The 17,523-nt window shown below is 43.8% G+C and overlaps 1 protein-coding gene across 2 annotated transcripts in view; it reads left to right on the plus strand.

The window, feature by feature from the left end:
- The window catches only part of me1 (malic enzyme 1, NADP(+)-dependent, cytosolic), a 598,180-nt gene that overhangs the window by 233,018 nt on the left and 347,639 nt on the right, over positions 1-17,523 (plus strand). For both annotated transcript variants that reach the window (XM_041187865.1, XM_041187866.1), the window contains exons 4-5: positions 5,316-5,391; positions 6,994-7,155. In XM_041187865.1, coding sequence (XP_041043799.1) covers positions 5,316-5,391; positions 6,994-7,155 — 238 coding nt within the window. The remainder of the gene's footprint in view (positions 1-5,315; positions 5,392-6,993; positions 7,156-17,523) is intronic.

Consider the following 17,523-nt stretch of genomic DNA (forward strand, 5'->3'; position numbering starts at 1 on the left):
CAATACTTTCCTGGCCAGCCTTCTATCCTACAGCCTCTATAATCTCCAGCTCATTAAAAACTCTGCTCCCTTTATCCTATCCTGGACCAAGTCTCACTTATCTGTCACTTCTGTGGTCGCTGACCTACATTTGTTTTCTGAACCTTCACGCCTCATGTTTAAAATTCTTATTGTTGTATCGCAATCCCTTGTGTGGCTTTGCATTAACCCTTTATCTGCCTCCCCCAGTCTCTAGCCCCATTCAACCCTAATTCCTTTCTGAACTTTGGGCAGAATTTTCTGCTCCCACCAGTGGTGGGAATCGTGGCGGACTAACTTTGGCGTGATGGATAAAGTCAGTTTCCTGCTGGCGGGAAGTTGGCTTAGAATTCTGTTCTCCCAACTTTGGCGGGTTAAAGATTTCCCCACTGACCTATGTCGGGAACCACATTTACATTAATTTGCATTTCATGAACGCTCATTAAAAGGCCAATTTGCCAGAATTACGTTCTCCCTCCAAATTAAGTGTCCCGCCAGTGGATAATTAGAGCAGCCTGTTTCCCAACTTTATATATGTGACATGCACCTGGGGCGCTTCACTTCATCCATGACTTTAAGGCCCGTAGATGTTGCTGTCTCCTTCTTGGGGATTTTGCATAACTTCACTTGAGTGCTGTTAGCAAGTGCTATGCCAAGGCTGGACAAGAGGAAAGAAGCGGGGGTGGTGGGGGGGTGGTTTGAGTGGGTTGGATGGACCGCAGGCTGGACAGGGAAGGTAAACTTATAGGGAAAGGGTGGGGAGAGTGTATGGGGAAGGTTGGGGGGTGGGGAAAATGTATCTGGGGAAAGTGAGGACGGAGAGTGGGGTCCTGTGGAGGAGTGGGAGGGGGGGATCTGAGGGTGCTGGTGTTAGTATTGGAACAGTCAGAGGGGGGAATAGGAAACTATAGGGTGGCAGGTCAAGGGTGAGAGCCTGGTAGATTAAGGGTCACAAGTGGGATAAGACAGATGGCTCGGATAATGGGAGGGCACTGGACCAGGGTTGGCATGGGGATGGTAACAGGTATTGACTGAGGGGAGGAAAGGTGTATGGAATTATGATAGGGACCAGGGTAATGGGGGGAGTTTCAAGGGTGACAGAGGAGAGGATATATTGGCGATGGGGAGTGGGCAGTTGGTGGGTGACCGGGGAAGAGTAGAAGGTGTGGAGTGAGCTTGAAAGTTGACGTGCAGAATTTTTCCCAACTGACCTTGACCACACAGTTGGTCAGTCACTGAGATCCCTTGAGGTAGGGAGGAAGGGTCTTATCGGGTGGGTGGACTTCAAAGTCAGCACAGGTGGCTGTCTAAAGGGACACTGAATAATTGAGATAACTGGATGTCAAAGATGCTCAGTTGTGTTCTCCTCTCTATGATGAAGTGCCCATTGCAGCAGGTTTGTTTCCAACTCTCTGATCTCAACATTGAGATCCCAGTAAGGTGTGGAGCTGCTCTTCATTCTGTGCCATTTGCCACTGGCTGCAGTTAGAGGCAGGGATGAAAGGAAGGGAGGGAGGTGGATGCCTCCAAAAGGTGGAGGGGAGCCTACTCTCGGCTCTAAACCTTCATCCTCGGCGAAGGATCATGGCTGACAAGGGATCGTGCAGCTAGTCTTTCTATGCTACCAAGGCAGTGACCCCTCTATGGAGTTTAGAGGGTGGTGGAGACAAGTGGAAAAGTGTCTGTGAAGCTTCTTGCTCATGGCTGTCATCACTCTGGTCAAAGAGCAATGTCTTCATTTGCAGCCATGTATGAATGGGAGGAACACTGATCTCTGGTCCTCCAGGATGTCCTTTACCTGGAAGGGGTAGGCTGGGGATGCCATGCCCACACAGGCCAGGTGAAGGGCTTAGCACCTGTCTGTTGGCTTTGAGATGGAGAGAAACGTGTCAAGAAAATGCTCATTTAATGTATCACTACAGTTTGTTCAAACATCCACTGAAATGTTGATGCAGGCTGTACACAACACTGCTTTGGTAATGGCTCTCATCCAGATGGGGAGGGCCCATCATCAGTTGACACAGGACCATGAGGAGTAAGGGCCTGAGCAACAAGAGGCTGGTGAACATGGATGACTGCAATGGCAAACATTGGCCAGACAATGGGTGCATCGCTGGTGGTGCTCTTATCTAGAGATGATGAAAGGCAATGCTGGTGGTTCCCTTGTATGTCCCGAGATGTGGTTGCTCATTTATCTGTGGGCTTCTCCACTACGATTTGTGGCCACAAGGATTCTGGAGGCACAGTGTAGAGCTCCTGGCCTGCAATAACTGAATGTGTGCTCAGGTGCCTTTTAAATATGGTGCCAGGTCCTTTGATCGCTTGAGGTAACAGCGGAGCAGGCACATGAGATTCACCGAGTTCCTCGCTGATGCATAGTTGAGCTGAAAACCGAAAGATCGCGCATGTTCACCTGCTGCACCACCTAGGGGGAAGCATGCTGACTTTCCCACTTGGACTTAGTCTCCAGAATGGAAAATTCCAACCTTTGCATCCCTCTAACATTGCCCACTTGTACATCTTCCATTCCCTTCACCCTGCCATTGGCAACCTGCTCTGAGCCACATAGGCCCAAACTGTGGAATTTCTTAACTAAACCCCTCTTTTTCACTCTTAACTGAATTCAAATCTTCAAACTGGCATGCTGAGATTTTAATTTGGTTTAACTGGGTTATTAGTCCATGACTCTGGATCATTAGTCCAGTTGCATCATCCCTACATCAGTCTTCACTGTCAAAGCAAATTCCATTTATTAGATCAACCTTAACACACTCTAATTGAAAATTGAATATACCATGAACCTGAAATATACTATCACCGACCCAGTTTTTGCCAGTTCCCTTCCTTCAGAGTAATAATGGCAAAAATTAATGAACTGTAATTTTAATCCACTGTATTGGGCCAAAAGCTGTGTTTCACAATCCTCTATTCAAAATTATTATTCGCCAGTGTTTTTCTTTCCTCAGGTGGGAATTGTGGTTCTTACTATCTGCCCATCAGTGATTTGCCAGTAGACCTGTCAATTAAACTGGCTACCTCTCCTTCCCCCTGGATTCTGCCTTCTCCCTATTGCTTCTGGGCTGCTGAAAAGCAAAAGTGCTTTTCTTGGCTAGTGAGTGTGGGCTGAGATGTTTGGCCAAATTGGAGTAGACTGTAAGCCGTGACATTTCTTGAACTAGTCTGAAACATGTTGAAATCAGACAATGTGTGGAGCCTTAGCTGTTTTACCTTAAATGCCTGTTCAAATTCACTTTGTTTTAAAACAGATTGAAGCGTAATTCAGTCTATGATTGTTGAATTTGGAAAAAAAAACCCTGACACACATATCTGCATATTTTATATCACATTTGCACATGATTGGCCAACATTTAATATTCCTAAAACACTAAATCATGATTGAACAGATGGAAATATCCTAATCCCAAGTGGGCAATGGAAAGATGTATGTATGAAAGCAATCAATCAACAGTGGGCAATTAGCAAATGCTGGCAAGAAAAATGAAATTGGCCCAAAGTTTCTTTTTTTAAAAAAAAAACTTCTTCTGCATTTCAGACTGACTCAAATGTTTCATCAAAGCCATGCTAATACTGGCACATGACCATCTATAAACACCCAATTTTCAAATTTAACATCCCTCATAAGGAATGCTAATAGGAATCAATGTTTTGCCATTCTGTAATGCGCTATTTTTTTGGTCCAGCAGCAATTATGTTTGCTAATAATTATTGAGAATTTACCCTTTTGAGTAGTAAAGGCATTGACACCTAGTAATTATGCATAGGATGCTTAAAAATAACTAAGCTATGACGATCAGTGATGCTTGTTCACCAGAATGGAAAAGGTGCTGTGAAGCCTGCTTAGAAATTAAAAGCAGTTTGTTTTAGGACAATGCAATTTTAATTGATCTCAGCAGTCCAAGCATTCCAAATGTGATGTGGAAAACTTGAGGTAATTTGGCAATGAACCTGTAATCCTATCCAGTGAGGGCTGGAAGATATCAATTTCGAAATTTGGCAGGAATTCATTAGGAGACTGGAAGAGCCCCTGTGAAATTTCAGAGTCATTGTTATTGTATTTGAGCCAGCTTTGTTGGATTTGTATGATGCTTCATAATTTTATTTACTGCAGAATGTTTTTGAAGGCCTTCATGACTTTCAAAAGCAGACAGCACATCCTTCATGCTGCCATTGTTAGTCCACCTCTGTACAAAAGAATGTGCCAGTGGATATGAATGCTGCATTGGCCCTGGAGCAGCTAACTGCACTGTGTATTGTTTTGGCATGTTTTCATTTGTCAATGTAATCAACACTAGTGTTTCTTTTAAACAAGTACCAGACACTGGTTTGGAATGGATTAGTTGTGACCTCTAAGTCTTGTCGACTTGTGTTTTTCTTTATATTTATTCATTCCTGAGATGTTGGCATTGCTGGCTAGACCAGCATTTCTTGCCTATCCTTAATTGCCCTTGAGAAAGTGGTGGTGAGCTTCCTTCTTGAATCACTGCAGCCCATCTGTTGAAGGAACACCCACAGTGCTGTTAGGAAGGGAGTTCCAGGATTTTGACTCAACGACAGTGAAGGAAGCAGCGATTTATAGTTCCAAGTCAGAATGGTGTGTGACTTAGGGAACTTGCAGGTGGTGGTGTACCCATGCATCTGCTGCCCTTGGCTTGTAGCTGGAAGATGATGATGAAGTAGCCTTGGTGAGCTGCTGCATTGCATCTTATAGATGGTACACACTGCTGCTACTGTGCGTCAATGGTGGAGGGAGTGAATGTTGAAGGTGGTGGATAGGTGCCAATCAAGCGGGCTGCTTTGTCCTGGTTTTATCTGGCATGAAGACCGGGTGCCATGGTCTAGCTATCTGCTTTTTGATCTGTTCACATTTTATTCTGTACTGCCAGATTTGAACCTCTTTGTTGATTAGAAAAATAAATTATTTTCATAAATTGTTTTTGTTCAGACTTGCATACAAATCTGACCACTTATAAAATTAGCATTGAATATTGTCTGGTACTATGTAGACACTGTAAAATATGATGCATGCAAATACCTTGTCATTGTAAAGGACTGTGTTAGTTTTTGGTCCTGTTCTTTTTGGTTCTACAACATACAATGAACAAAAATAATAACTTTTGTTTTAACTTGGCAACATTCTATGTACGTTGCATGCCAATTCATAGTAGTGGAATCTTCATCTCTTGGGATTGACGTCGCCCTATTTAGGAGGTCTGCTAGTTAAATTGCAATGCAATTTTAATGAAAGCCATGTAACAAAACCATTTTTAATCTCTCAGGGGTCTTTTTATTACTATCCATGACCGAGGACACATTGCTACCCTACTGAAATCCTGGCCTGAGGATGATATTCGGGTATGTTTGAAATGTTGTGTGCCTATTGAAACCCTGTGTTTGTTTTAACATGTCAAAATACATTATTTTTGAAACAATATTAAATATTGAGCATTTGGCTTCTTTTCTCCTTGCCGGTTTGCCCAGGGAATGTTTCACACAAGGCCCTAAAGATCAGGCAGGCAACCTGTTCACAAATCGCAGCTGCTAATACTCTTAGTGCACTTTCGCACTAGTAGGATGGCTTGCCTACTCATTGACCCTGGTAAAGAGATACTGGGTCTCCCTTCTGTGCTGCCGTGCACTGGAACTGCAAAGTGCTGTGCCACACGTTTTGGGCACAGTTTTTAGTTGGTGAGAAATTACAGAATTGAGACGAGTAGAATAAGGACAGGTATGTTTTCTGAAAAGATGGACTTAATAATATCTGCGTTTGATTTCTTGCCTGAGCTAATTAATCCATCAATACCAGAATTGGGATGGGTGACAGTCAATTTTAGTGTCTTCTGGGCTAGAGAAATGAAAAATCGGCCAGGATTCCCAATCCTGATCTCATTCCAATGATCCTTGGTGTAAAGCATGCTTGCTTGTTAGTGAAGGTCAAGGCTATGATTCTATAGCCTCCTAAGACTCATTGCCTTTCACATATGAGCCTAGGCAGTCATTTGGATAAGATACTAAAGGGCTGCTAAACCCTATGGAACGACATTTCAGCATGAGTTGATAGGAATGATGGGAGGCAAGGGGAGAATGCTTATAGCAATTAAATTGGCATTAGAATCCTATAATAGCAGACTTTGTAGTTTTAAAGTGTACAAAAGTCCACAATCATAGAAGACTGTAATTGCTTATTTCTAAATTAAAATTGAATCAGAAGCAGTGTGTTTTTAATTGGAAAGTTGATTAATCTGTGTGTAATAGATATTATCTTGGGATTTGTGACTATTTTTGATTGAATATCTGGCTTCAAATGCTACTGATATATTTAGGTAACATGAACACTTTTCCATAGCTCTCTAAGTTAACTGTAAAGTTGTGTCAGAGGAATTGAACCACAGAGTTCAGCGACACCATTTGCAATAAAAAACACACCAAAATAATTTTTCACTTGAATCCTTAACTAAAACTTTGCAAGGGGAAATATTTTTGCAAGCAGAGTTGCTAACTAAATTCCTATCTCTTCACCCAATCTTGGCCCTGAGATTCTGAGCTATATCCAAACCCACAGGTCACCACTGGAATTTTCATGTTTTGATCCAATTCTAATGGATTCTGCTGCCAGAGTTATGGCAAATGTCCCTGCAGAATTTCTGTGCTTATTTACTTTTTGATCCTCATAATCAATCTTCTATAAACCAACAGTGAAAGCATGATTGCCTGAATGTATGGACAAGTTACCAAATATCTGGTCTCTGGCAATGTTTTTTGGGAGCCAATTTAAGAGGAGCAGCACTGATCTGCATTGCTTCTAACTTGCCCTTTAACCATATGGCTGAGATTACGAACTCAGCATGTATGTAATTTAATCCCTTGCCTGTTCTTAATTAAGCATTTTGGTGCTATCTTGTATAAATCTTGCTTCCGCTGTCTCTAACTTTCTCATTTTGGCATTTTTCCCTCCAGGCTATTGTCATCACAGATGGAGAACGTATCCTGGGTCTGGGTGATCTTGGGAGTTATGGAATGGGAATTCCAGTGGGTAAACTAGCACTCTACACAGCATGTGTTGGAATGAATCCTCAACAGTGTTTACCAGTGATGCTGGACGTTGGCACTGATAATAAGGTAAAGAAAATGACCTATCTTAAGGATTTACGAGATTATGTTGTCAGAGCTTAGTTTTATGATCTTCGGCATCTTTCCATCTACATAAGATAATGGACGTGCTTTAGGACCTTTTACTAGATCTATATCAATGGCACATATCAACTTGGACACTGTTTCGACTATATGTGGTACACCTTTATTACACAACTAAGCAATAGTACATACTCTCAATGCTTTGTGTCCCTGCATGCCTGAGTTCATCTGATGAGATGCGATGAAATGACGCAATGGAAACATCTTAAAATGAGGACAAAGACTTGAATTGTACATGCTGGAGAACAGGGCACCATTGTTAGATAGGGAAAATAAACATAACTTAGTGCAATGATGAAAGCAAAATACTGGGGATGCTGGAAATATGAAATACAAACTCAGCAGGTCTGGCAGCACCTGTGGAGAGAGGAACGGAGTTAATGTTTAGAGTCCATGTGACACTTCATATTATTATTCTTTATTATTTATAATTTAGTGCAACATGGAGTGCAGACAATTGAATTTTGGACTTGTGTGTCAAGAGTGGAGAATAGGTGATCAGCAAGGAGGCATGGGGAAATTAATTTTAGAAGTGACGAGTGTGAATGAGAACTTCACGCTTTCTCAGGGCCCAGAGTTTGTTGCTGAATCAGAGGCGGGTGGAAGCAGGAATGTAGTTGCTGTCTTGGGAACTCTGCATTTCAGGCCATGCTGAATTGAAAAGGTTCCATGACCCAAGGATGGCACCAGATGGGCGCAAAAGCAAATTCTGGTGTTACTTCATACAACATTTACATTTTAGTGATTACAGAGTTGACTATCTAATCAATATTTTTCTAATCATTAATCATATGGCCAGGTGGAGGCTGGAGAGGAGCTCTCCTTACACATGTGTTCATCTACACCTGAAACTCTGCTTTTCTTAGCTTCATAGAGGGTTTGAAAACCTAATCCATATTTGGACATCAGTGAAAATAGAACTTGTGGCAATTTATTTGCTATCTTGTCTGGAGCCCTTCAATTGATTTGTTTCAGGTTTAAGTCTGTATCTTACTAAGATGCCTAAGACTCTGCTCTTCTTAATATATTGTATTCCAGCGCACTAGTACCAATTTGTTCCAAAAGGGATTTGGAGATCTGATGGTACTGAATTCAGCTGGCCATTTTAATACACCCACGTTTTTTGTATAGTTGCACTGGGCCAGCAGAGTTCTGAGAAATGAGCTGACCTTAATGATACCTGGATAATTCTGACTTCTTGTTTAAATAGTCACCCCTCTTCTTTCTGTCGCTAATAGCTAATGCCTTATCACTTGAGTGTAGGATTAATAATCAATTTTATTGATTATTACTTTGTAAGCTTATTTCTGTTGTACAGTTGGGTTAGATGTTTCTCTAAGAATATAAACTTGGCAGTGTGCATTTAATATTGACTACCTGAAATCTACTGGCAGTTTACAAAAAGAAGACTTTGTATCCTTGACCAGAAAGCATTAGGCATGGCAAGCTCTTTATGGAATCTGTAATGCTTTATGCATGCCTGATCAAATACAAGTCCCTGTGTCACATTATTCAATAATCTTGTAATATTAGCGTGACAGATAAATTACTAGTGCAATTACTACTGAAAAGTGTGCAGTTTTAGTTCTCACTGTTTCAGGATACCCAGTTTCAGCCAGTGCATCTCTTGGCAACATGCACAAGATCAGAAGCACATGATAAATGATGGGTGCCACCTAGCATCCATTGTTAGTGTAGGCACTGAGAATGTGTGCTGGAAACAGGCAGACTAGGCTGATTGGGACGTCAGCATGTCATACTGATTTGACTCCAGTGCTGCTATTTTTGAACACCATGCTCCAGCTCATGCCCTTTCAACATTGCACGGTTGGATGTGTGTTCAGCAGGAAGGGCCACCCGCCAGCGCTATTTAAAGGGATGATCAACCATTTTCCGGCTGGTTGCCGAATGATTTCTACTTGCTGAGTCAGTGATGTTTGTACTGCTACATAATGCTGAAGTTTACAGGGGTTGGTGTTGCAGGTGGGGAAAGCTTTGATTCTCACTTCCAAGTGTTCTGCTCAGACCACTTCCTCCCAGTCATGAGTTTCCATTCCAACTCCTGCAGGCAGACCTGCAGTCCATAGGGTGAGCATGGTGTTGCCAGTATCTGTAAAAATGACTTTCGCCATGAGCTTCTTGGCATCAGTTCTTCCAGGCTGGAGCTGGGGACATCTCCAACATCTCTCAGTTCATTGTTACGTAAGGCAGGTGACTGGTGCTCTATTTGTAAACAGAGAGGAATACATTGTGTTCTCTCAGTTGGAAGCGGGTGGACCGAGCATGTGGCTTCACTAGGCTAGTGGGTTTCCCACAGCGCAGGGTGCCACTGATTGCACTTCAGTTGTTTTGAGGGAATTGCATATAAATTCAGAGATGTAGCACAACTGAAAAAGGTTCCCCACCATCCATATGCAGTTGAAATGCTACTAGACTTAATGCATCATGCTTTTCGATGCTTGATATCCTGGCAGTGGTTATGATGCCTTTACACTGTGCCAGTGCTCAGTACTATCAGCACTTGAGACACCATGAGAGCCCAGTGGGTGCCTAATGGACAACAAAAGTCATCCTGGCCACCTAGCTCATGACTCTGGTGCACAACCGTTGCACATGTGGGCAGCATTCATATACTGAGATAAAAGCAAAATACTGTGGATGCTGGAAATTTGAAATAAAAAAATTTAGAATTCCAAATAAGATTCATATTGGACTCAAATGTTAACTGTTTCTCTCTCCACAGATGCTGCAAGACCTGCTGAGTTGTTCAAGCATTTTCTGTTTTTATTTCATACCAAGAACCATGCTGATATGCAAAATGTTATTGAAAAGACTACTGGGGTGCTTGAACAATGCTCCTGCTGTCTGGACTGCTCTGTGGGAGCTCTGCAGTACTGGGCAGAACATGTCATAATTGATCATGATCTGCATGCAGCACATCTTCACAATCATGAGGGTATAGCCCTTGTCATTAGTTATATGGCAGCCAGCCAAGGAGGAGAAGGATGGAGGAGGCAACCCTTTCTGGCTGGGTTGTGCATGATCAGCTCATCCAACATGCAATACCAATGAGCACAACCCCCAATTCCCCATTTACCAACAGTCCCACACCTCAACTTCCCTCCGTCATTGATCATGATAACACCTTCTTGGCCACAAAGCTGAAATAAAAGCTATCACAAAACAAGAAGTGCAAAGCAACTTTATCAAACAAGACATTCAATAGTCCATACCCTTGTGCATTCCCTTAGTGTCTGTCTTCTGTGTGCTTTTGCCTGTCTGAGTGCTTCTATACAGTGCTACCCAAGTGGCTGAAATGTTGTTGACTTTTAGTGGGGGAGACTGCAAATGGCTTTGCAACAGGACGTTGTACAGCTCTGGCCCTAGAAGGCCTGGCTAAAGACTACACAACCTTAGTTAGGGTTAGTCTGCAGCTATGGTGGCAGTAAACTGCTTTTGTACAGCAACAAGCTGAGCTTGCATCACTTCAGCTGAGCTTCTACTCAGCACTTGGTGTGGTGTTTACCTGTGCTGCATAGCAGCTGGGATGTTGGCCATCAGGCGCTGCATCATGATTGGGTCTGTGAGTGTGCTAATGGACTTGGCCACCACATTCACACTGGAAAGGTTGGACTCCAAGCTCTACACACAGCCCTATGCAAGGTTGGTGCTGAATTCCTCCTCCATGTCCCTTGACAATGATGGTAGTCTTTCTGATAGGCCTGCCAATGCACCATGCATTTGTATATGCATAACTGTCCACCTTTGTCTTTTCACTACCCCACTGAAGTCCACATCTGAGTCTTCTGCAGCAGAACCAGCACCTTGGCTACCCTTTCCCATTGCAGGCAACATCTACCTGGTGTTCCACCATGTGGAAATCCCTCTGCTTGCCCCCTCCCTCTAAGATACCTGCAAAACTATGTGCAGTGTCAGTTTTTGAGCTGGTGACTGCGAATGTCAGGGTGAGTAACAGTGTTTCTTCATAAGTCTTTTCAGCCTCTACCATTTCTTGCTCTTACACTGTTACCTGGTCAAGTTGCAGTTCCTGGGGAACTGAAAGGGGGAAGCCACAAGGTAAGGTTGTGGTGAGGAGAAAGGAAGAGGTGCATCCTTAAAATCATTTGCAGTTTGTAAATCAGAAGAGATTGTGGGTTGTGCGAAGGAGGATTAGCTATGAGCATCCTGTAATCTTCAGTGGTTTCAGCGTGGCCACTGGTCTCGGCCTCAATTATGGCTGGTCCAAAGATGGTGGTGACTACCGTCTCCCCCATCAAGGTGAGGGCATGCAGCAGTTCCTCCCCCTGACCTCTCTGGGCCAACAGTTGGCTCTTGCTGCTTCTGTTTGTGCATGCAGCACCTTGTCCTGGAGTTTAGAAGGATGAGAGCTGATCGCATTGAAATATAGAAGATTCTGAGAGCACTTGGTAGGATAGATGCTGAGAGGCTGGAGAGTCAAGAACCGTGGGTAAAAGTCTCAGAATAAGGGGTTGACCATGTGGGACTGAGTTGCGGGGATATTTCTTTACTCAGAGGCTTATGAATCTATGAAGTTGTCTACCCTAGAGAGCTGTGGGTTTTCTGAGTATATTCAAGAATGAGATTGCTTAGATTTTTGGAAATTAAAGAAACTCTGGGATAGGGCAGGAAAATAAGATCAGCCATGATCTTATTGAATGGCCAGATGCTCGACTGGCTGTAGTCCTGTTTCTATTTCTTGTTCACCTGGACTATTTTACAAGGCATGTGCTGTACAGTTGCTTTAGTACTTTAAAGCCACCATCAACAATTTAAAAAGCCATGTAACTTGGTCTCTGGTTAATTTCAGGAGGAATGTGAATATTGACCATTGATCTTTATGCGGGGACAAAATGGACATCTGGGAACTGGATACAAATGGAATCTACAGGCCACAGTCACAGTCAGACAGGCTCCAGAATTGTGAATTTTTTTTTTTGTCCTCAGCCCTCTTACATAGGGGGCAAATTCATTTCCTCTGAAAAAAACAAAAAACAAAAAACTGCGGATGCTGGAAATACAAAACAAAAACAGAATTACCTGGAAAAACTCAGCAGGTCTGGCAGCATCGGCGGAGAAGAAAAGAGTTGACGTTTCGAGTCCTCATGACCCTTCGACAGAACTAGGCGAGTCCCAGGAAGGGGTGAAATATAAGCTGGTTTAAGGTGGTGGGGGGGTGGACCCCTCCCTCTGGATTCTTACCTTCTCTTGATCTTTTCATTGAGAACTGTCGGCGCGACATTAGTCGTCTCAATTTCTCTGCTCCTCTCACCTATCTAATCTCTCTCTCGCTGAACTTATTGCACTCCATTCTCTCAGGTCCAACCCTGACATCGTCATCAAACCCGCTGACAAGGGTGGTGCTGTTGTTGTCTGGCGCACTGACCTCTACCTCGCGGAGGCTGAGCGTCAACTCACAGACACTTCCTCCTACCTCTCCCTGGACCATGACCCCACCACTGAACATCAAGCCATTCTCCTTCAACTCCTCTCACTTCCTCCAAATAAAAGGTGTGGCTATGGGTACCCGCATGGGCCCCAGCTATGCCTGTCTCTTTGTGGGGTATGTGGAACATTCCCTGTTCCAGTCCTACTCCAGCCCCCTTCCACAACTCTTTCTCCGGTACATCGATGATTACTTCGGTGCTGCTTCGTGCTCTCGTCAGGACTTGGAAAAATGTATTAATTTTGCTTCCAATCTCCACCTCTCCATCATTTTCACATGGTCCATCTCTGACACTTCCCTTCCCTTCCTTGACCTCGCTGTCTCAATCTCTGGTGATAGACTGTCCACCAATATCCATTACAAGCCTACCAACTCCCATAGCTACCTTGACTACAGCTCCTCACACCCCGCTTCCTGTAAGGACTCCATCCCATTCTCTCAGTTCCTTCGCCTCTGTTGCATCTGTTCCGATGATGCTACATTCAAAAACAGTTCCTCTGACATGTCCTCCTTCTTCCTTAACCGAGGTTTTCCACCCACGGTCATTGACAGGGCCCTCAACCGTGTCCGGCCCATCTCCCGCGCATCCGCCCTCACGCCTTCTCCTCCCTCCCAGAAACGTGATAGGGTCCCCCTTGTCCTCACTTATCACCCCACCAGCCTCCGCATTCAAAGGATTATCCTCCGCCATTTCCGCCAACTCCAGCATGATGCCACCATCAAATACATCTTCCCTTCACCCCCACTGTCGGCATTCAGTAGGGTTCATTCCCTCCGGGACACCCTGGTCCACTCCTCCATCACCCCCTACTCCCCAACCCCCACCTATGGCACCACCCCAAGCCCATGCTAAAGATGTAACACCTGCACCTTCACTTCCACTCTCCTCACCGTCCAAGGACCCAAACACTCCTTTCAAGTAAAGCAACATTTCACTTGCATTTCCCCCAACTTAGTCTACTGCATTCGTTGCTCCCAATGCGGTCTCCTCTACATTGGAGAGACCAAACGTAAACTGGGCGACCGCTTTGCAGAACACCTGTGGTCTGTCCGCAAGAATGACCCAAACCTCCCTGTCGCTTGCCATTTTAACACTCCACCCTGTTCTCTTGCCCACATGTCTGTCCTTGGCTTGCTGCATTGTTCCAGTGAAGCTCAACGCAAACTGGAGGAACAACACCTCATCTTCCGACTAGGCACTTTACAGCCTTCCAGACTGAATATTGAATTCAACAACTTTAGGTCTTGACCTCCCCCCTCCATCGCCACCCCCTTTCTGTTTCTTCCCCCCTCCCTTTTGGTTTATTCCCAATAAATGATATAGATTTTTCTTTTTCCCACCTATTTCCATTATTTTAAAATATTTTTAAATTTTTTATGCTCCCCCCACCCCTACTAGAGCTATACCTTGAGTGCCCTACCATCCATTCTTAATTAGCACATTCGTTTAGATAATATCACCAACTTCGACATCTATGTGTTCATTTGTTCTGCCATCTGTGACATCTTTTGATGATCTGCTTCTATCACTGCTTTTGCCTACAACCACACCACCCCCCTCCACTTCAACACAAAAACAGAATTACCTGGAAAAACTCAGCAGGTCTGGCAGCATCGGCGGAGAAGAAAAGAGTTGACGTTTCGAGTCCTCATGACCCTTCGACAGAACTTGAGTTCGAGTCCAAGAAAGAGTTGAGGCCGGGGGCGGGGTGGTGGGGGGTTGCGGAGAGAGAGAGAAGTGGAGGGGGGTGTGTGGTTGTAGGGACAAACAAGCAGTGATAGAAGCAGATCATCAAAAGATGTCAACAACAATAGAACAAAAGAACACATAGGTGTTAAAGTTGGTGATATTATCTAAACGAATGTGCTAATTAAGAATGGATGGTAGGGCACTCAAGGTATAGCTCTAGTGGGGGTGAGGAGAGCATAGAAGATTTAAAAAAATTAAAAATAATGGAAATAGGTGGGAAAAGAAAAATCTATATAATTTATTGGGAAAAAAGGAAGGGGGAAACAGAAAGGGGGTGGGGATGGGGGAGGGAGCTCAACCCCTCTCCACTTCTCTCCCCCCATCCAACCCCACCCCCCCACCACCTTAAACCAGCTTATATTTCACCCCTTCCTGGGATTCGCCTAGTTCTGTCGAAGGGTCATGAGGACTCGAAACTTCAACTCTTTTCTTCTCCGCCGATGCTGCCAGACCTGCTGAGTTTTTCCAGGTAATTCTGTTTTTGTTTTTTTTTAAATTCATTTCCTCTCCCTGTCTCATGCTCCTGCAATCCTTTGGTTTCTAAGTGATTTTGAATTATATGTATTCCACCACTCAACACTCCTATTCTTTGCCTGGCTTCACATATTCAGCGAAAGTTGCAGGCCACCAAATTTTTTCATGGCCTGTGGTGCAGTGTGGAGAGAGAAAACAGGCAGAAGAGGCTTGGTGGTGGTGATGGTGGCAAATTCTGCAGGAGCCAGAAATGCCAGGTCATCTTAAATGTCTGTGGGGGCCTGGAGCGGGTAGAAGTTGCACCTGCCACATGAAGTTATGGCTAGCAGGGTGCTTTTCTGTGACGCAATTCCTGCCTCCCTTTGTGCCCATCCATCTTTATGCAGGAACAAAATAAGCACCAAGGAATTGGATATGAGTGGGATCCCCAGGTCATGGTTATGGTCAGGCAGGCCCCAGAACTGTGATTTTTTTTTTTCCTTATTTGTCCTCGGCCCTCTTACAAAAGGGGGAAAATTTGGCGGACTGCTCCATCTTTTACAATATCCAAATACTGAAAATGCTGAAGATCCAAAATAAAAACAAAATGCAGGAAACACTTAACAGATCAAGCAGCACCTGTAGGAAAGAGAAATAGAGTTAAAATTTCTGGGTGAATACCTTTCCATTCCTCCTGTTGGTGGGGGCCAGTCAGTCTTTTGTTCATATGATTCTGCAGCAATGCATCCACAGAGTGGTGTGGCGGGTACTAAAGTACTTTATGCTGACTTCAAGGTTTCTGCACAAACCAGTTATTCCCAGACATAGGTGACAAGTAGGCATTCTCCTTGGAATACAGTACAACCTGGAGAATGAGCAGAAGCCATACAGAGCAGGGCTAACTGTTGGACAAGAAAGTGGGTATACAAAGGCTCTTGGCTGGAGGCCATAATTTCTCAGAATGTTCAGGAAACAATGTTCTGACCTAAACCTCAGCAAAGAACAATGTGTAAAACTGCGCTTCACTTAGGATGCCCTCACTGATATGTGCCTGCTGCAGCAGTCACAATTCCAACCTCTGGGCAGGGCAAGAACTGCATTGCTAGTGACTGTTGCCATGAACGTTTATGCATCTGACTCCCTCCAGGTTGGAGCCGGATGTTTCATATCATGGTGACGCGGTGTATCTTATCTAGAGAAACTGTAGCCTTACTGTGGTAGTTACTTCAAACTGGTTTATTTACATTATGTACACTATATACCTGGTGAGTTACAAAGTAGGCACATCTTTCCTGAGCGCTGCCTGCTCTACCTTCTGTACAGAATCTCTAACACATGACTGCTGATGCCATTGCCACCTCATGGTCTACATCACTCATTAACATAACTATTCTATTACATGGAGATACTTGCAACATCATGTAGTTTGCCATCAGTGTTGTATAAGAGAGGTCACTGAGGCTTTATTCAAAGAGAATTGACTTCATGACTACAGAAAGAAGCACCAGGATTGGGTGTGGGTATGATTTGAGCAGTGTGAGGTTATGTGGTGCAATGTGTAGTCTATGGCATTTAATGATGCATTCATTGACCCTGACCATGCATATGAGGTCATTGCTTTTCTTGCAGCACTGTGCCCAGTTTTTTGGATTGGATTGGCATTGACCTCCCACAGGTATCTGCTGCCACCACCTTTTGAGTCTCTTGGCTCCCTCCAGATGCAGGACATCTCTCTAACTTTCCACCTCCTTCACGAAAGCCTGCAGTGCAGCATCAGAAGCCCATGTTGTGCCATTCTTCGCTGTTTCCCAGACTAGATTTGCTTCCTGTATGATTGCCAGCATCTGCTCTAGGAACAATGCACCTCCTCCTTCAGAGGTTCAGGTTAGCTATAAGTCCTACTGTCAAGTTAATGCAGCACAGTTCTCATTCAAATGCTGTGTGCTACAGCACCATGTTGTTACATTGCACTAAATGGGTGGAGGTTAATTGCGCATCACTATCCCAATGTATCTGCTGTCCATTTTGGCCCCCTGAGACTTTAAGCAATTGTTTAAATTAAGTATTTTTTAACAGTAGAAATGTGTACAATTATATACAGATGAAGAAGAATGTGCATCATCTTGTGATATTGTTTTAGAATGTCAATGATGTAGATTGACTGGTCAAAGGGTTAAAAGTTATCAACCTGTATGAGTCTCATTGTGCAGGCATACAGGAGCACCGGCTATGGCGCAAAGTTGTTTTTCAGCTTGCTGTCAATCTGGGGTCACATTTTTTTCCACAATAAATTCCTGTTTGCAAGTCACTAAATCATTTTGACTTTCTCACTTGATTAATCATGATGAATTAAGCAGACACAAAAAGAAAATGTAGCGATGTATCAGTCCTTTATCATATAATCATAAGAACAGCTGGCCTGACTTGGTGTGGGTGTAACAACAGCATTTGAAATGATCACTGTTTTGCATTCTGTTTGATAAGAGGTAATTCTTATTTGACAATGTGTGAATAGAGTCAAAGTACTTAAGAAAATTACAGCCAGGGTTGGTTACAAACACTACTTAACTTCGAGCTTGACCCAGTTTGTAATGTGGGTTGCATTCAGTTTCTGACAGAGACAAAG

Source organism: Carcharodon carcharias, chromosome 5, assembly GCF_017639515.1.
Source record: "Carcharodon carcharias isolate sCarCar2 chromosome 5, sCarCar2.pri, whole genome shotgun sequence".
In the NCBI taxonomy this organism is placed as follows: Eukaryota; Metazoa; Chordata; class Chondrichthyes; order Lamniformes; family Lamnidae; genus Carcharodon; species Carcharodon carcharias.